The following is a 20707-nucleotide window of genomic DNA, read 5'->3' as shown; positions in this document are numbered from 1 at the left end:
CCAAGGCTGCTTCAGTATTTGCTATAAAGTATTTAAAAATTCCCCCTTGTGGTTCTCACTTTCCCCTAAGCTTCAGTTCCCTTTAGAATATAGTAGCAGGAAATCTGTCTTTAACAGAAAAATGTAATGGAATCAAGTAACTGATCTTATGCCCAGACTACTAAAAAGGAAGGCCAGCTAGTCCTTATGGTGAATGTGTGTGCTCATTCACATTTTCAGGAACTTCATTTTATATTAGTTTTAATTACCTTAATGCATATGTCTTTTGTGATACAGGTAATCCTTCCAGTAGGGAAGGAGAAATGTCCAAATCCCACCTAATCTAATGGTATAGTCATTATTACATAATTTTAAGAAATAATTGAAATATAATGCCATCTTATCAGTCACAAGGCCACAAACATATTCATTTAGGATACAGATGGTAATGTCAACATGAACTATTAATTAGCATCTCAAATATTTGCTCAAATTGTGTAAGGAATCACTGAGGGACAATTTACTTGCATAATAAATTTTTATTTCCCTAGTATAAAACATTTCTTCCTTCGTTGTAAAAGGGAATTAAAAACAATCACTAAGAAATTTCCCCCAGTCAGGTTTGTGCTCCTGTAAGTAATCCACTAACAGAAGATCATGAAGTAGGCTTAAAGAAATAATTGTTTCTGCATGCTGCAGTGTCTTATTATACCTGTTGAAACAGTTTCATTATTCTATCCTAAATGATTAAGGGAGAAAACAGTTCCCCATTTTAATGTAAGTTTAAAAATGAAAAAAAATTCTGCCTCAGTCCATATTCAAATAATTATTTCAGTCCCTTAGTAAACTCCAAATAACTGAGTTTACCACCTTTTTCCACTTTTAAAACAGTTTGGTGCTATTGGGGAGATGCTGTCTCAGATCCCTAGGAACAAAGAATCTACTTTCTGTCAAAGATCTGAAACAAACTGTTTCAAATGTCTTAAATTCTATCAAGGACTTAAGTATTTTGTGACAACTTTTGTAAGATTTTATTTATTTATTTGGGGTTTTTTTTGGGGGGGGGGGGGGCGGAGAAAGGAAGAGAAACATCAATGTGTGGTTTCCTCACATGTGACCCCAAATGGGGACCTGGCCTGCAACCCAGGCATATGCCCTGACGGGAATTGAACCAGCAACCCTTTGGTTTGCAGGGCAGTGCTCAACCCACTGAGCCACACCAGCCAGGGCACTGTGACTACTTTTTACCACCTTAGTTGTTCCCATTTTGTGGTAAAAAAGCAAACAACACAAACCTGAACTATTTGATTGTAATCAATATCTGAAAATTGATTTCCCATAGAAAACTAATGTCGATCTGTACTTTGGTTAATTCTTAAAAACAAAACAACAAAAAAAAAGTAAATTTGGTTAGGCGAAGTCTAGAAGAGAGACATAACTCACAAAAAAAAAAATGAACATTGGGACATGAACTTTTAACTTGATATATACATTTATGAAAATGAAAACATGCATTTGAGAAGGAATGGGAACAGGAAATGTTGAAAAAAAAAAAAAGACAACAGAAGCTCCTGCACGTAAGTACATTAATAGCACTCACTGTACCTTAATATTTAAGCATTGTAGCATAATTTTTCTAACAAAGAAAGCAGTAGCCTAGGGAAAAATCTGATATTGCTACAATTCCTGAAGAATACATTTCTCTTACCAAGAAAATGGACCACAATTTATAACTTGTGAATACAAGGCAAAATGAGAAAATAAATGTGAAATGAAAACTAAGACATGAAGGACATTTCAGCTGAATTTAGGGCACCTTTTAAGAAAAAAGAAAAAAATACAAAAATAATTAGCAAAAAAAAATTCATCTACCAATACTAAAGTTTCTTAGAATGATTATTTGCCATAACCACTCCCCTCCTATTTCCCTCCAAAGAACTCAGATCAGACAACATCTACTAAACATCCAAATGTAGTTAAGTAAATTCTGAATCTGTAAAACCATTTAGCAGCAGAATAAAAAGAATGACAACCAAAACATTTTGGGATTAAATTTTAAAATTTTATTATAACTACCAATAAAAAGACATAAAAATTCTAATTGATATGTAAATTTTGTAAAAGAATTAAGTCCTTCAAACAGATAAATAGATGATATTCAACAAATTTAAGTATTTCAGAAATTAGACGAAGCATTGACATGAGGCTAACACCTTCAGATTAAGAGCTTAGAACATAAATCCCACATTAAGGTTGCTTGTGACACAATGAAATGCTCAGCTCACTATATTAATGATTTGTATTAAAAACAAAATTCTCCATTGGAGAACCAGTACACGCAAGGTCTTAACTATGGCAAGTCCTATTATAATATAAAATCATCAAGAAACTAAAACTCTAAAAAAAAAGCTTCTGCACAGCAAAAGAAACCATCAACAAAATGAAAAGGGGACCCACTGTATGGGAGAACATATTGGCAAATTATACATGTGATAAGGGGTTAATATCCAAAACATATAAAGAATTTATACAACTCAACACCAGTAAGACAAACAATCCAATTAAAAAATGGGCAAAGGACCTGAACAGATACTTCTCCAAAGAGAACATATAGATGGCCAACACACTTGAAAAACTGGTTAACATCACTAATCAGAGAGATGCAAATTAAAACCACAATGAGCTATCACTGCACACCGACCAGAATGGTTTCCATCATTAAATAAACAAACAAGTGCTGGCGAGAATGTGGAGAAAAAGGAACTCTTTTGCACTGTTGGTGGGAATGCAGACTGGTGCAGTCACTGTGGAAAGCAGTGCTGAGCTTTCTCAAAAAAATTAAAAATGGAACTGCCTTTTGACCCAGCAATCCCACTTTGGGAATATATCCTAAGAATCCCAAAACACTAATTCGGAAGAATATATGCATCCCTATGTTCATAGCATCGTTATTGACAATAGCCAAGACCATCAGTAAATGAGTGGATAAAAAAACTGTGATACATTTACACAATGGAATACTACTGGCTGTAAAAAAGGATTCTTACCTTTTGTGACAGCATGGATGGACCTGGAGATTATTATGCTAAGTGAAATAAGCCAGTCAGACAAAGACAAACACCATATGATCTCACTGACATGTGGAATCTAATGAACAAAATGAACTAATGAACAAAATAGAAACAAACAGAAAATAGAAACTGACAGCTGTCGGGGGGATGGGGGAAATGGATGAAAGACAGTAAAGGGATTAGCCAAAAAACATATATGCGTAACCCAAAGACACAGACAACAAACAGTGTGGTGATGGCCAGAGGGAAGGGGTGGCGAGGGCTGGGTGGAGGTGGGCAAAGGGGGGGATGAGGACATCTGTAATAGTGTCAACAATAAAAAATAAAGTTAATCTCTGGCTGCTGTGGCTCAGTGGACTGAGCGTGGGCCTGCAAACCAAACGGTTGCTGGTTCGATTCCCAGTCAGGGCACAGGCCTGGGCTGTGGGCCAGGTCCCCAGTTGGCAGTGTGTGAGAGACAGCCACGCATTGATGTTTCTCTCCCTCCCTTTCCCTCTTTCTAAAAATAAATAAATAAAATCTTTAAAAAAAATAATAAAGTTAAAAAAGAAACTAAAACTCTAATTCCAAAAGTAAAGGCATTAGACCCATATCTTGAATATGTCATAGTATTTGAAAGAGTATGCATTAAGATGTAAAACTTGTAAGAATAGATTCAAGTGTTACTGGAAAGAACACAATTATGTTTTGGTCACCCTCCTTTGTCCTTTTGATATCTCTTGGAGAAAATCATTAAGAGTTCTGTAATTTACCATTAAAAACAATCAGTATCGCTGGAAAGAATAGGTTAGCTAGGTATGTGATGGCAAAATACAGGAGTTTTGCCATGCCTGATGCAGCTCAGTGGACTGAGTGCTGGCCTGCGAACCAAAGGGTCACTGGTTCAATTCCCAGTCAGGGCACATGCCTGGGTTGTGGGCCAGGATCCCAGTTGGGGGCATTTGAGAGACAACTGATTGATGTTTCTCTCCGTCCCTTCTCCTCTCTCTAAAAATAAATAAACAAAATGTTTTTTTTAATACAGGGATTTTCCCCCTCCTAATTACCTAACAAAACTTATTCTTCAAAGCCAAGACTTTACACCTTAATAGTTACTTTTCATGAGGCACAATTAAGAATTGCCCTCTCTTAAAGTTATAAAATGCCCCATATATCTCATATGGTGCTTTAACACTATAATGCTAAATTTGACTGCAACTCCCGGAATACAAACTTATACTGGTAAGAAGTGACAGGCAAGAAATGAACCTCATAAAATGTATCATACATTTTTTCAAAGGTAGTTTTCAGTTAAATTAAAGCTAATCTGCTAAAGGAAAAATCTACCCAAGATATAATTTTAAACATTGGTCATATTCTGAAAGCCAAATCTATAAATAATTCACTAATAATTTGGTGGCACATTACCTTTGTGTTTGTTTGTTTTTTCTGAAGAGAGCATGAATCCTCAAGATTTTATTGTCACATAATAAAATATGAAGCTTAGAACTGGATCACTTGGCCCTTTCTCTTCTTATCTCCTCCCCAGTTTCTCTCTTAATAGTCAGCCTTCATTAGATCTGCAGTTTGGCTCAATGCATTCAAGCTTCAGCACAATCTTTTGCAGTTTTCGCCTTTTTGCAGAAAATTGGCTTAGTCTGCCCACCGTAGGCACTCAGCCACTCCACTTCCTGTCATAGCCGCCTTCCCGGAGCATACAAAGTATCCTTGCCCTTCAGATACTTTGTTATATTGTTGGATTGTACTCGCCACACTTCTTAAAGAAAAGTCTGTTACATTTTAGGAATGCTCACCACGTTTGCCAGAGTGCTATCATCACGGAAAAGCTTACCTTAGTTTTTAATATTTCTAGTTGCTGGTTTATTTTTAAGAGGCTGTTTTCAGACAAAGGAAGTGTTTTGTATTTTACACCATTTGTTCTAATAAACTGAAAATGCTAACATCTACCTTTAGCAAGATAGGAAAGAATCCAAGATTAGAGTATATGAAACTAAGTATCAAATAAGAGGATACTAAGTACTGGATGGTGATGCCTTCGACTAAAGTATCTCATTATGTCACACAGCAAGCAAGTTTAAATACTATGTAACAGAATACAATTATAAAACTGACTACACCGATTTGGATCTACTATAATTCAAACTACATTCCACAAGCCATGGAATAAGTAAATTACATGTAAGTAACAGTTTTGAAGCAGCTCTTCAAACACAGGAACTATGATAGGTAGCATACATCATGTAAATATACATAAAGTGCAACCAAAATTCCATTTTGACTACATCACTTTTTCTCCAAAGACTGCCTGCCAGTCAGAAGCCAAGCAGAATTTCACCTCCCAGCCCTAAAACCAGTCATTCCAAGGTGGGAGTCACAACAGTAAAACTGTCAAAACAGCTGGAAGGAGGAAGTTGATCAATTTACAATGACAGCCCCTAAACAAGTTGGCCTTTAAAAGTAAACAACAGTGAACTGATTTATCCTAATCTAATATAGATGAAAATGATGGTTTGGTAACTTCCCATCCTGCCTTCCCTGAACACAAGGGACCTAATAGCTATTTGTTAAGTAGCAGTACAAGGGTTTGGAAAATACTGCAAACAGTTAAAAATGAATATTTATTGAATTGACTTTTCTGTCAAGTTAATAAGCCAATAAGCACTCTAAGCATATGCTAGAAAGTCTGGAATGGGGGTGGGGGGGTGGGAGGAGGCAGGTAAGTTGAATCAAAATAAATTTGAGACAATGCCCAGTCTTCAAGGGTCTCTCAAGTGGTGAGAGTACAGAGAAGTCAGGGACGAGTTAATTGCTGACGTTAAGTGGTACAGACTTTTAAGTGCAAGAGCTGTCCAGTAAGTTTAAATATCTAAAGACTGGAATAATAATATTACTTTTAATAGCTATCATTTAAGCACTTATAATAAGCCAAGTGCTTTACAGGCAATATTTATCTCCAAAGACAATCTTTTGAGTACTTATTCCCAATTTACTCAAGGGGAAACTGTCAAAGTGGTTAAGGAACTTATCCAAGGTCACTCAGCTAGTTAAGTAGCTAAGAAGGCCGCTTACTCAGGCAATCCAATTCTACAGTTCACCCAGTTAAGACTAAGTAAAGCAGTGCAAGTGCGGAGCGCGGGGGAAGCCATATACGCAGGCAATAGTACACGCCACGCGCACACGTTCCCCGCGTTTCATTCTGAGGAACCAAGTTCCAACCATAGTACACCAGCAACCCTAAACTGACCGCTGGGGGTGGGGTGGACGGGGCAACGACGGTAAAATTGGCTAACGAGTTAACTCGTACAGGATTAGTCTTTAGCTAATAAAGCGACTCGGAGAAGGAAATTAAAATAAATTAATTTTCTTTTTAGTATCTGGGATTTGTTTTGCTACTTAAACCATTTTTTTTTTTCCGAGAGAAACCGCGGGTATGGCAAATTACAGTTATGTATTACTGAGGGGAAAAAAAGTTTTATTACTAAAGGAAACGCGTTATTCTGGGTACTCGAGAACCTGGGAGAGTTGCCAAAATTAGTGGCAGTCCCAGGACAAAATGAGGTTTAGGAAATATTTAATGACGAAAGTTGAGTCCAACCCGAAATGGATCGTAAGGTGAAGAGACGGAGCAAAGAAATGCCGGTAGGTCTTCGGGGAAAGCGGCAATGCCTACTACACTTCTCTTATGGCCTGCGGCGCCGCGCGAGGCCGGGACAGTCCGAGACCGCTCCGCGGGAAGACGTAGGGTGCCAAGCGGGGCTGTTCGTGACGCCCCGGGCTTCGCGGCAGCGGGCAGAGAAGAAGGGAGGGAGTCCAGGATGGTTCGCCCTCCTCTGACTTCGGGCAGAGAAGGTGCCAGGCTCCAAACTGCGGAGTCGAACGGGTGCAGAGTGAAGAAATGGGACAAGAGAGAGATGAAAAGTCCGAACCCCCCCGGCGCGGCCCCGCGAAGAGAAAGGAACCAAGTAAGCTAAAGGGAAGAAGGGGACAAAAAGACTGAGAGGGAGCGTGGGGACCCGCAGGGGCGAAACGGGAGTTCTGCTAACACGCGGGGTACAGCGGGCTGAGATTTCGGGGAGGCCACGAAAAGAAGGAGGTCAGCGATGGTTACCCCAGCACCTCACCTCTGTAGAAACTCCTGGCCAAACATCCACACCCGCCGCCCGGGTGCGTGAGGAGGCACATCTCTCCCACCCAACCTTCCCCGACATGTGAGAGCGGCTGACATCGAGGCCCGGCCAAGCCATACGCGATGTCCACCCCCGACACTCACAATTCGCCTCTCCCTGATTTCTCCCAGTTCTTCATCCACTCTACGGGAACCAACACCGTTGCGGTCGCCATCTTCCCCTCACTAGTATCACACACCCGGATGTGTAGCACGCGAGGGAGAGGTCAAAGTGAAGCACCGCCTCCTAGGCATGCCGGGAGCTGCAAGTTTGCTTTTCTATTTCCCGCCGCACAGTATTCTCCACCGCGCGGAAGCCCGAGGCCCTGTGGCCAACGAAGTCGCCCTGGCCCGTGGGTCCCTTCGCAGATACCCTCGCTTCCCTTTACAACAGGAGAAGTGCCATGCCAAGGCTGACTCGTAGCCCCTCATCTTCTTCGATAGTATCTACTGCAGGCTACTAATTCAAACATGTATTTTTATCTTTTTTTTTTGTATTTTTTTAATTGTTGGTCTATTACAGTTGTCCCATTTTTCCTCCATTGCTCTCCCCTGTCCCACCTACCCCCTGCCCTGTTGTTCATGTTAAAATATGGAATGCTTCAAGAATTTGTGTGTCATCCTTGTACAGGGGCCATACTAATCTTCACTGTATAGTTCCTATTTTAGTATATTTGCTGCTGAAGCGAGCACCAAACATGTATTTTTAAAGCACATATTAGGTGCTAGACAATAAACCATGATGCCTACACTTAAATTCAGTCTGTGGGAAAGAAACTTTTAAGCAGATCAGTTACAATACACCTTGCAAAGTGCTAAGATAAAAGAAATTAAGGGAAGAAGCAGCCACTTACTGTGTCAGATATGGTACAATGTTGCAAGCAAAGGAGATACAGGCCCTGTGAAACAGTTGCAGCCCCTAGGGCAAAAAAACTAGCTACTTTCTCCTGTATCATTGTGCCCTTATGCAAAACTAGCCGGGCCTAAGTACCCTGAGAAACTGACTACATAGTATTTCATAGTGTGAAATTGTAACTTTACAGTGGAAAACCAGGAAGGTCAATGGTTCCTCTGGGGCTGAAAACAAGCTTCTCCAGAATTAGACAAATAGGTAGCATGTGCCTCCTGATAAGGTGCTAACCAATTGTAGTGTTCATCACACCAAAATTTTGCATAACCTAAATTTAATCATGAGGAACACCAGACACACCCATATTGAGGGACAGTCAACAAAATCACTGGCTTGCACTACTCAAAATTGCTAACGCTCTGGCCAGTGTGGCTCAGTGGATTGAGCACTGTCCCAGGAACCAAAAAATTGCCAATTCAATGTGCAAACCAAAAGGCCACACATGCCTGGGTTGCAGGCCAGGACCCAGGCAGGGGGTGGGAGAGGCAACAGATCTAGATTAATGGAAACTACAGACCTGACACCTAATCCGCTCCAGAAAAAAACATTTTCTTATGCTAAAAATTATATTATTGTAACAATTGGCTATTTTAAAATCTGTAGATTAAATAACAATATTGTATCAATGTTACTTTCTTAATTATAACACTGAAGTGTTTCCAGATATTATGTTGCAACTTACCCTAAAATGTTTTCAGAAAAAAAAGATAGGGTGATTAAGCAAATGTAAAATGATTAACATTTTAGCTATCTACGTGAAGGACATACAGAGGTTCTCTCTTGTATTTGTGCAACTTTTCATACTAGAAGGGGAAAAGGAGGCTATAAACATAAAACACAGCTGCTACAGTCCCTGCTTCTGTAGCCAGAAGCATGCTGTAAGTTGATAATCATAGCTTCCTTTTTCTGCTATGCACTCCGTGTTCCCCTTGCCTTTTGTCAGCATACGTTACCTGGTGGAGTGACGTAAACCTTCATCCCTACAGGATTTGAATCCTTAAAAATCTTACCTTGATTAGGTTACCAATTTTTATTGACCCATACTATTTTTTTAATATTTTATTTACTTATGTTTAGAGATGGAGGAAGGGAGGGGGGAAGATCAATCGGTTGCCTCTCATACTGACCTGACCAGAGACTAAACCTACAACCCAGGCATGTGCCCTGACAGGGAATGGAACCAGCAACATCTTACTTTGCAGTATGGCATCCAACCAACTGAATCACAGCAGTCAAGGCTGACCTGTAATATTGAGTACAGGAATGATAAGAGGTACCCCAGTGAAGCTTCTGTGTCCTAGTCCTCCTTATCTCTATTGCGTAGTAGCTACCTAAATTTGCCTTTGGTAGTCAGGGTAGACCGCTCTGGTCAGCACAGTGACCCCTTGTCTGCCTGTGTTCAATAGCATGAGGAGCACAAAATGGACAAAAGGCAGTGTCAGCCTCTAAAACTTCAGAATCCTGACATGTTCCCTGGTGGAGAGGGAGAGCATTTCTCCCTTGGGCATCAGAATCTCTTAACCCACTGAATCCAAGATATAAGAATGGAAAGCAAATATTCCTTCAGTGAGAGGGGTCATTCCCACCTCCATCTCTTGAATCCTGAACCCATACATTTTTATTACAAGGGAGCTAATATATATTATCAGCCACTGGTTGAAAGCATATGTAGGACAGTACCCCAAACTTAAAGGCTAGGGTGCCATAACTGAGCCTTCAGCAGGGGATTTCACCATTGTATCAAGTCAATTGTTTCCAAGTAATGGGACATGTAATAAGATGAACAAATTCTGTGGGAATGAGCCAATCACCACACTTCCTTCAGACTAAACTGAGTTCCTTTGTTGGAAGCAATATTGAGTGGGATACCATGGTGATGAATCAGGCATTATGTGAGTCCACATGGTGGTGCTGGCAGAGGCATTGCAAGCATAAAAAGCAAATCCTTATTCATAATATGCATGTATTCCTATAAAGACAGCCAGTGCCCCCACCCCCCATGATGGAGGGGTTTCAGTATAACCAATCTGCCACCAGATGACTATCTGGTGCCCCTGGGAAATGGTGCAATGATCCTGCCTCAGCGTTTGGTCTCTGCTGATAAGCAAGTTGCCAATTCAAAGTGGTGGTAGATAGATCAGCTTTGGTGTGAGAAGATGCCATATTTACACCCTGTCCCAGCTGCCACATTCATTTTGTACATTGGCCTACTGAGCAAGCACTAGGGTAGCTGAAGGAAGAGGCTAACAGCAATGGAATAGGTGATCTTATCCACCTTATTACTGAGAGCCTCGTTCACAGTAGATGTCCTCTGGGGGCAATTATGTGCAACACAAATAACTTCATACTCTGGCCCATTATAAGAAGCCTATGCATATACATCTTTCCTAGGCCTCCTTGTCATCAACTTCTTATCTTATTCTTTCCACATTCTTCATCCAGCCAAATCCTTAGCCTCAGCCCTTGAATAAGTCTATATTAGTATACTGGGCCATTTCTCCTTCCACCAAAATAGACAACCAGATGTAGTACTTGGGAAGTTTTTCCTTTACCTCTGTCTGTAGGGGCCATCCCTGAGAGGGGCTGTTGTACAACTGTGACTCACTTCCACCAGGTGCCAGACTACCATGCAGATCCACCTATAAAACCTATAGACCTACATTTTCTTGCTCTGTTAAGTGATCATAGAGAACTCTCCTTGAGGCCCTACATGTGGGCTGATGAAGAGGCATTTATGCAGTAGGAGCAAGTACCATGAGAATTGAGCCACTGCCTCATTCACTTTATTTTTACCTTCCCAATTTGCTGGGATATGATTTCATACAAATTTGCATTTAACAATGGAATGCTACTGTACATGGCCATTTGACAACTGAGTGGATTAGATAACACCCAGTTCACGAAGGATAGTTCAAGTCACATAGTCTCTTGGTGTTATTGGGTCAGAATTCAGTGACTACCAGGACCTAGCAGCAATCCAGGCCTGCCTGTCAAATGGAGAGTGATTGTCAAGTAAGGAAAGCATAATCTAAGGGGCTGTGCTGTGAGGCTTCTAATGCCCAAGTAATAGGGCAGCATGTACTGCAGCCTGGATTTGCTGCAGAAACTTTTCTTGTTTCAGATCCCACTCAAAACTGGCAGCATCGCCCTGGCTAGTATGGCTCAGTTGGCTGGGCGTTCTCCCACAAACCAAAAGGTCGTGCATTTATTTGACAGGTCAGGGCACATACCTTGGTTGTGGGTTCAGTCCCCAGTTGGGGTGCCTATGAAAGGCAACCAATCAATGTTTCTCTCTCACATCAATGTTTCTCTCCCTCTCTTTCTCTATTCCTTCCCCTCTCTCTAAAAAAAAATCAATTAGCATGTCCTCAGGTAAGGATTTGAAAAAACTGACAGCCTTACAGGTTACTCACTAAATGGGTTAGAGCACTGTGCCCAAGTATGGTATACATGGCCTCCCAAATCCAAAAAGGTCCACCAAGCATTGCTTTCTTTCTTTGCGATAGTAACACAAAAACTTATTTCTTACTTTAGAAGAAATATCCTGACATGTCCCAGACCACTGGGCCTCTCGAAATGTCATACATGTAGCAGGCCCCTAAACTTTCACAGGGTTTATCATCTATCCTCTGGCCATACGGCATATAGGGAGCTTGTTTTTTCTACCCCTCCAGCTTATTAGCATAGTGTCATCAGTGTAGTGAGTCAGCATTCTGTCTGCAGAATAAAAAGACAATCAACTTCTTTTTGAACTAGATTGTGACAGAAAACAGTATAGTTACACTAAGGTAAAAGAGTGGGGGCAAACTATTTCTGATTATCTCTGCTGATATTTGCTAGGGAAGTAGGTGCCAAGGTTGTGTTGATTTGCTCCAGGAAAGATACAACATTGGGAACCATAGCCATGAACAGTGGCGCTGCCTGATTAAATTAGCAATAGCCCAGAAGCATTCTCCAAAACTCATATGACTTTTCGCACAGGCCAAACAGGCAAGTTACACAGGGACATGTGGTTGCAATCATCATACTTCCACTTTTCAAGTCCTTGGTGGTGACTCTTATCTCTTCATTTGCCCCAAGAATTTGGTGTTGCTTTGATTTACTTTCTTGATCATAGGAATGAAAGGAGAGGGGAGTACAGTTCCAGTGGATGCTACTTGACCCTTCCTACTTGATCCCCTTCACGAATCATTGGGTCAGAAAAATGTGTGGTGATTCAGCCAAGATGCGTCCAAGCTCCCACAGAACTGAACTCACACCAACACTTAATTTATCACCTGACTCCATAAGTCCCCACTCTGAAGGTGGAGCACAGTGGCATATTGAGTCTTCAAGAATTAGCATCAGTTCCAAACCAGAATCTGATAACTCTCAGAAGGTTCTGGATATTTCCTTCTCCCTGGTCATGGTCCCCTACTAAATGACCACAGGTCTCAGTCTGAGGAGGACTTGGAAGAGTTGCAGTATACAGGATGGGGCAAAAGTAGGTTTACAGTTGCTTGTCTGGAAAATAATACAATAATTAATAAATAGTAATACAAGAATAAACTGAGTTTCACGTACTCACAACCATAAACCTACTTTTGTCCCATCCTGTACATATATCTGTGATATCATTATACCAGAGAGATTAAACCTCCCTCTCAACCAAGGGGCTCCAGATCTGTGAACTGGCTTAGTAGATCTGGAAACAAAGTGAAAGTTCAAGAGTCTGCAAGGTTTATGCCCACAAGACCTAGAATTTTTCTGCTTCTATATGCCACATCTATTTCATTCCTAGGGAATTCCATAATCACCCACTGCAACAGATGGAGGTCAAAACTCTCTGATTACCACTCCTTCCCTGAACGTTATTATGTTAATTTCACCCACCTTAGTTATGACACTTAAGGACCATCACCTGGACTTTACCTTTAAAACCCTATTATTCCTTTCAAAATCAGGGAGTCCACTTCCACTGAAGCATCTTCCACCTTCATCTCTGGCCTACAGAGGATAGTCACTGAGCTTAGTGAAGAGTGTCCTCCCAAAAGGATGACAAACTTGTCCAGTTTTCCTGGGGCTGGCATGGTTTTAAAACTGAAAATTCCACAACCCAGGAAACTCTACTGCACAGTCCTCCTGTGAGTATAGTTGGAAGTAGGCTCTGAGCAGGTTGCACAGAATAGGTCCCCTTCGACTTTCCCTTCTCCTTGGGCATTTGCGCATATAGGTCATATTGAAATCTAAGGATCCTATGGGAGTGTAGGCATTGAAGTACTGAGGGATTGGTCCTGAGGAGAATCAGCATTCCTTGTGAGGCAAACACTCAAGTGGAAATCGCTAAAAGGTTTTCATGCAGAGGAAGGCTGATACCGTCGGACAAGGAATGTATGGCTGTTTGTACTAGCAAAGAAGGTTCGAGGGATTGGAGACTAAATTTTTCTCAGCTTCATCTGTTTATGCCCTATTATTTCCATCTAATATGTTAGGGTCCTCTTTCTCCAGAAGTCCCCTTAACTTAGCCTAAGATTCCTCGGCTGTACCTTTGATGCTGTACCTCTGCAACATTTATAATCAGTTCCTGAACATGATCTTCAGGCATATGTCCTGCTGCACCAGGAAAAGAAATAATACTTCATGGTGGCATTAAGGCTCTTTGGTTTTCCACCATCATCTGAGTTGCGCATTCAAGGCTTTCCATTTATCCTCTTTTCTTTTTAAGATTTTATTTTACTTTTTTAGAGAGTGGAGAAGGGAGGGAGAGAGGGAGAGAAACATCGATGTGTGGTTGCCTCTCACATGCCCCCAACTGGGGACCTGACCTGCTACCCAGGCATGTGCCCTGACTGGGAATCGAAACAGTTACCTATCAGTTCACAGGCCAGCACTCAATCTACTGAGCCACACCATCCAGGGCTCCATTTGTCCTCTTTTATGTGTAAGCTCTCTAGGGTCATCAGAGGCAGTTAGTGCCAGCCACATTCTTTGCAATCATCATCACTATTCAGACTAAGTGCTCTAGCCACTTGATTTCCCAAAGCTGTGCCTTCCCCTTGTATTCTGTTTCAAGTTATCATGGGTGATAATCTGAGTAATCACCATTCAGTGCATGCCACCCATGACAAGTGTCCCATTCCCTCTAAAAAGAGGTTGTCACAGATTGCATTCTTTAGGAAGCAGAAGCTGAACCTGGACTGGAGTGCGAAGGGTTTACGTACTGAAGAGTGAAACCTGTGAAGGAAATGAGAAGGCAGTAGAATTAGGCAGAGGCAGTACAGGCAAGCAAGGAAAACCCAAATTCAAAGTATGTGTGGATTTTATTAACGACAGCTCACTCTTCCCTATAAAGTGGAAGGGGTCCAATACAATTGACTTGCCATAGGTGGCTGGCTTAGTGTCCCCTCAGTCACTGGTACTACATAAAGGATTCACCATTGTCCTCTGTCATTGGCTTCTTCAGCACTCAGCAGTGGTAGTAGCTAAATCAGCCTTGAAGAGGTGAAGTCCATGCTGCTGGGCCCACACATAGCCTCCCTCTCTGCCCGAATAACCACCTATTAATGAGCCCATCACACAAATACTGGGTGGCCAAAGAGAAAGGTTGGCTTGTCCACCTGGCTGTTTTTGAATCTCCTATGCAGTGAATGCTCTTTGGCACATCTTAATGTGAAACGCAAAGATCTGTGCACTTTGATCCCATTCCCAAGAGTCCATCTATGTACCTCTCTCCTAGACGTTGCCACTGGTATTCCAACATTTTTCCTTCTGTGCCTCCAATGATACCTGCTACTTCCCAATATTCACTGTATGTCAACATATCAGGTTTCATCTTCTTTCATACAAAGTGAATGACCAAGGATATTGCCCACTAGAATGATTTCCCTTCAGCAGATAGAAAAAAAGGGCCAAAGAAATGGACAAGCATTTCACAGATGAGGCAAAATGAGTGTAATCAGAATATAATCAGAGAAATGCAAAATTACATCATATTATACACACATTAGCCACCAGATTGCCAACAATTGAAACTTCAGAGTCCATATGTGAAGTTTTATTGGAATGCAGCCACACTCATTCATTTACATACTGTCTATGGCTGCCTTCACACTACAGTGGTAGAGTTGTAGAGTTTGCATGACACCGTATGGCCTGCAAAGACAAAAATACTTCCTTTCACCCCTCTTTCTAGACGGTAAAGTTCAAGAAAGTTTTAAGTTGAGTTTAAGGTAACTTAACACAGAATTTCAACATTCCTATTTTAGAATATTCTTAGGAGCAGCATAGAAGAAAGAATAAGGAAAAGAATTGATATCTTTCTACCTGGAAAATACACCTAGGAAGAGAGCTGGGGAATGTGGACTAAAAAAGAAAACCAGAGTCAGTGGTTCACACATTTTAGTGTACATCAGAATCACCTGGAGGGCTTGTTAAAAACATAGACTGCTGGGCCTGTTCCTGGGGTTTCTGATTCAGTGGATCAGGCTTGAGAATTCACATTTCAAACAAGTTTCCCCAGTGATGCTGATGCTGCTGGTCTGGAGATCAGACCTTGACAATTGCTGCCCTAAGTATTAGAGTGGTTCCTAAACCATCAAAATCATCTAGATCCCTGACCTTGTGGGCCTTCCACAAAGCAAGGGGATAGAGAGTGATAGGGCATGCCCTTTAAAGTAGGGTAGTCAAGACAGGCCTCTATAAGAAACTAACACTGGACAGAGACCTTAATGAAAGGAGAGAGCAAACTGTTAATATGTTAATATGGGAGGGACAAGTATTCCAGGCAGGACAGACAGTTCATGCTCAGACCATGAGGCAGGAATGTGCTGGGTGTGTGTTCCTGGAACAATTCAAAGCCAAGAATTTGACTCTTTGTTCTTTCTGGTTCTGTGTGTTCTTCTTCCCCTTGGCAATTAGCTTCAATTTATTTTCTATCACACCAGTAGGGTCATACTGTTCAGTAACTTGCATTTTCCCTTAATGATAAATTTTGAACATTCATGTCACTACAGTGAACATCGACCTCGTTGTTTATAAAGGCTCAATATCCCACTATTGAAATGTACCAAGAATTTAGTTTTTAAAGATCAGGTATTTGTATAACCAGTTTCCTATAGGTGAACACTTAAGTTTGTTTCCAGTTCTCAGTTATGGCCCCAAAAATGCTGTAGTGAGTATGCTTTTGCACATGTGTGTGTGTCTATGCATGTCTGTATCCTTGTTCATACATTCCTTTATGCACTAAAAATGCACTGAGCTGCTACTACATGTTATGCATGTATTATATACTGAAAATACAACGGTGAACATGTACCTGTGCACTGGCTGCCAAAGGGCAGGGAGATGGAACATGTCCTGCTTTAAACTTTGAAGTGGGAGATTTGGTAATGAAGCTTGCCAATGATGTACACACTGGAAATTTTGCTCCCAATAGAAAGGAGAATTGGATGTTGAACAGCAAAAAAAGTAAAAGAAAAATCCTACTCTATATATCTTTCCTGATCAGGTAAGGTCTCTGTGATATTCTCTCATGGTTCCTTATATTTTTACCTTCTTACCACTCAGGGATGCTTTTTGTTGCATGAACAGAATATCTGACTACAAGGGCTTTAAAAATATGTGCCTATAGGTTTCTTTTTCTTACAGAACTAGAAGGCTGGCATTTGTTCTGTAACTCAACGATGTCAGGGTTGACAGCTTTGCAGTTCTCTTGGCCTTTCCCTCAATGTCACTACATGACTTTTACAGGTCCACATTCAAGGGAAGAATAAGAAAGAGGAAGAGATGACACCTGTGTCAGGAAAGCATCAGTTTTCCCCCAAAGACCCATGCATTAGTTTCCTATGACCCCTATAACAGATCTCCACAAATTTAGTGGCTTAACACAAGTTTATTATCTTGCAGTTTTGGAAGTCATCAGTCTGAAATGGGCCTCACTAGACTAAAATCAGTGTTGACAGAGTTGCATTCCTTCTGAGGGTTCTAGGACCGTATTTGTGTCCTTGCCTTTTCAAGCTTCTAGAAGCCATCCATATTCCTTGGCTGATGGCCCTCTTCCATCCTCATAGCCAGCGGTCACAATCACTCTGACTTCTGCTTTTGTGATCACACCTCCTTCTGTCATCTTGGACCCTCCACTTGCCACATACAGAGATCCTTGTGATTATACTACGCTCACCTGGATAATCCAGGACCTGCTCCCTATTTTAAGGTTAACTGGTTAGCAAGCCTAATTCCATCTGCAACCTTAATTCCCCTTTGCCATGTAATGTAATGTATTTACAAGTTCTGAGGATTAGAATGTGTGCATGTGCATGGTTTGCCTATCACGACCTGCTCTTTGTCTCACTGGCCAAAATTCTAGCTGGAAAGAAGCTGGAGTAAATGGGATTGGGAGTGGGAGTTGGGTTAGCTGAACCACTGTGTCTGCCATACCTTGCTAACACTTCTCACAGTTTGTAATTATGTATTTATTGTATGATTGTCTCCCTTAGTAGACCCTATATCCCATGAGAGTAAGAGCCATTATATTGAAACACTCTCTTATGACTCAGGATATAACATCCTGGCAAGGACAGCTGGAGCCAGTCCTAGTATGCTTCTGGAATGGCTCCTTGAACTTGGACACAACAAAGCCTATTTAGTAAATGAGGTGGAATGGTTGGAACTGCCTTGACAGAGGACTGAGAGAAGGGTCAAACTTTCCGAGGTGGACAAATTAGAATGGCTTTCTTATATAAGGTCAGAAAACACACACAGCTGACAATGTCCCCTGGGAGGGCACAGAGGACATCTCTTTTATTAAGGCGACAAGAAATGTGTTACGAGAATTGTTGAAAAGCTTCATGGTGGCTGTCTCCTATGAGTCAGGTTTCAAGATAGGGAAGACTGCTATGTAATTAGGCTCCTTGGTACTGGTGGCAATGATAGGATTCTAGAATAGCAGAGGCCAGGTGACAGCAGTTAACAGTCAGAGTCAAGGTGAATGTACTAATCCTAATGGACATCACGTCTGGAATGGCAAAGATAGGCTTTGACCTGTAGCGATCTGTAGAGATAGTAAATTATGGCACTAAGAACAATATAGATGAGAAGCTGGACTAGTTGGAAGGGCTGCCATAACAAAATACCACAGACTTACTAGCTTAAACAACAGAAATATATTTTCTCACAGTTCTAGAGGCTAGAAGTGCAAGATCAAGTTGTCAGCAGGGCCAGGTTCTTCTGAGGCCTCTGTCCCTGGCTTGCAAATGGCTGCCTTCTCACGGTGTGCTACCACAGCTGCCCCTCAGTCTGTGTGTGTCTGTGTCCTAGTTTCTTTTCCTTATAAGGACACCAGTCATATCAGATTAGGGCCTGCTCAAATGAGCTCAATATACCTTAATTACCTCTTTAAAGGTCCTCTCTCCAAATATAGTGACATTCTGAGGTACTAGGTGTTAGTAATTTAACATATAAATTTGAGGGGCACAATTCAGCCCGTAACAGGACCACATAAGGGTATTGCTTATGAAACTGAAAAAAAATAAACAGATCAAGAATAGTTGAGCAGTAGACTGATGTCAGTCCTCACAATGGAAAAATCCTGATACTTTGCCTAATTTCCATCACTGAGCAGGTTCTCAAACAGAGCTGATCAAGTGAAGAAAATTCCAGGTCCCCTTGAGGAAGGATGCAAAATATCACAGCAAATATATAGTCACAATTCTAACTATTCTGCCTCAACGGGACCTAGGCCATTTATCATGTGACTGTACAGCAGGGAAAAAGGAATACCCATATTTTGGGGAGCTGACATGGAACCCAAAGTACCATTTTGAGGCCCCCTGTTAGAGCAGGATGCATGTAAGCCTGGTTGGAAATGGGGTTCTGGCCCAAGTCTCACAGTAAATCCAGTAAATCCAGAGATCTAGTCTGTGGTCATTTCTCTGGTTCCTGGGAATATTATTGGAAGGACATACTCGGTAGTTAGAACCCTCAAGTTTTTCCCTCACATAAGTAAAAGCAATTATGATAGAAATGCTAAATGGAAGCCTCTGAAATTCCCTCACCCAGGCAAAATAAGAAGCAATGCCACATCCTGACTTGACAGGGAGGGAGAGTGCCAGCATTCTCACCTCCTGCCCAGGTGAGACAGCCTTGAGGTGTGTTCATAGTAACCTAGAAATGCCCAGTAAGACTGAACCCATTTCCCACAGCCTAACCTGCTCACTAATGCACCTTGCATTGACCTCCTTCCTTCCCACCTCACTTTATTTCCTTACCAGTGATTCCTAGGATCACCTCCCAAAGAGAATGCTTGCACTCAGATCCTCACTTCAATGTCTAATGCTGGGAAAAGTTAACCTGCTCTCTGCCTCTGTTAATAATAAAAAAATACAGATATAGCCCTAGCCGGATAGCTCAGTTGGTAGAGTATCCAACTGATAAACCAAGGTTGCTGGTTCAATATCCATATGCCAAGGTTTCAGGTTCAATCCCCGGTCAGGGCACATGCAAAAATCAACCAGTGAATGCATCCATAAGTGGAACAACAAATTGATGTTTCTCTCTCTCGTCAATAAAAAATAAATTAAAAAAAATAAAACAAAAGGGACAGAGGATTTTGTTGTCATTGTTGTCACTTATTACCCCCCAAAAAGATCATGCCATGCACACTAGTCTGCAATGAAGTTTTTTCATTTTCTGATGCATATGGAAATTCTTCCAGGCTCAGAAATTGTACATCTAATTCATATTGTAACAGCTGTGTCATACTCCATAGCATGGTTTACCGTTTCAATGTTACTAAACATTCAGATGGTTTCCAGATTTACCCCAACAAACAATGCTTCTATAAGACTTCTTGGACCTATAACCTAATGAACTGGTACTTTTATTTATATAGGATACACTCCAAATTAAGGACTGCTAGGTCAAAAGGTACGTGTATTTCTGTTTCTAAAAAATCTACCTTCAGATTTCTCTCCAGAAGGGTTATAGTAACTCAATTTCCACCAGCAATGATGAGAATGACTCCAGTCCTTGATGGCATACAATGCTGTTAATCCTTTAAATTTTAAATCTTAAGGATGGAAATAGTATCTCATTGTTACTATAATTATTTTCATCACTGCTAGGAAGGTTGAACATTTTTTTATTCATTAGCTATTTAGATTTTCTCTTCATGAATTGTTTATATTTTCCCATTTTTTCAATTAGGCTTTTATATTACAGAAGCTGTATATTAGAAATATTGCTCCTATATGTATTGCATGTGTTGCAAATACTGTTATAAGTGTCGTTGGTGTGGTTCGGTGGATTGAATGCTGGCCTGTGAACCAAAGGGTCACTGGTTCAATTTCTGGTCAGTGCACATGCCTGGGTTGCAGGACAGGTCCCCAGCTGGGGGTGTGTGAGAGGCATCTACACACTGATGTTTCTCTCCCACTTTCTCCCTCCATTCCACTCTCTCTAAAAATGAAGTAAATAAAATCTTTCAGATAAACTTTTAAAAGTCTATATGGTCAATTATATCTATTTTTTATTGGCTTTTGGATTTTGTGTCTCATTTAGAAAGGTTTCTCTGATCTCAAAAATGTCCTCCTAAACCCCAGTAAATGT

At 41.1% G+C, this 20707-nt stretch overlaps 1 protein-coding gene and 1 non-coding gene across 9 annotated transcripts in view; both read right to left on the bottom strand.

Moving 5' to 3' along the window:
- THOC2 (THO complex subunit 2) overlaps positions 1–7424 on the bottom strand; it is a 111754-nt gene extending 104330 nt beyond the window's left edge. For 7 of the 8 annotated variants that reach the window (XM_090265218.1, XM_090265211.1, XM_090265217.1 and 4 more), the window contains exon 1: positions 7321–7422. In XM_090265218.1, the coding sequence (XP_090121344.1) occupies positions 7321–7391 (71 nt within the window). In that variant the 5' untranslated portion in view covers positions 7392–7422. Of the gene's footprint in view, positions 1–7320 lie in introns of all 8 variants that reach the window. The other variant, XM_090265219.1, reaches the window with a different exon arrangement.
- Positions 7425–7801: 377 nt separating this feature from the next.
- On the bottom strand, positions 7802–7908 carry LOC149990814 (U6 spliceosomal RNA). The gene has a single exon (XR_016508721.1). It is a non-coding gene; the product is annotated as a U6 spliceosomal RNA (small nuclear RNA).
- Positions 7909–20707: the final 12799 nt, after the last annotated feature.

This window comes from Furipterus horrens, unplaced genomic scaffold (assembly GCF_987537825.1).
Source record: "Furipterus horrens unplaced genomic scaffold, mFurHor1.1.pri manual_scaffold_17, whole genome shotgun sequence".
Classification (NCBI taxonomy): Eukaryota; Metazoa; Chordata; class Mammalia; order Chiroptera; family Furipteridae; genus Furipterus; species Furipterus horrens.
The sequence above is the reverse complement of the archived record's forward strand: the minus strand, read 5'-3'. Positions and strand labels throughout refer to the sequence as shown.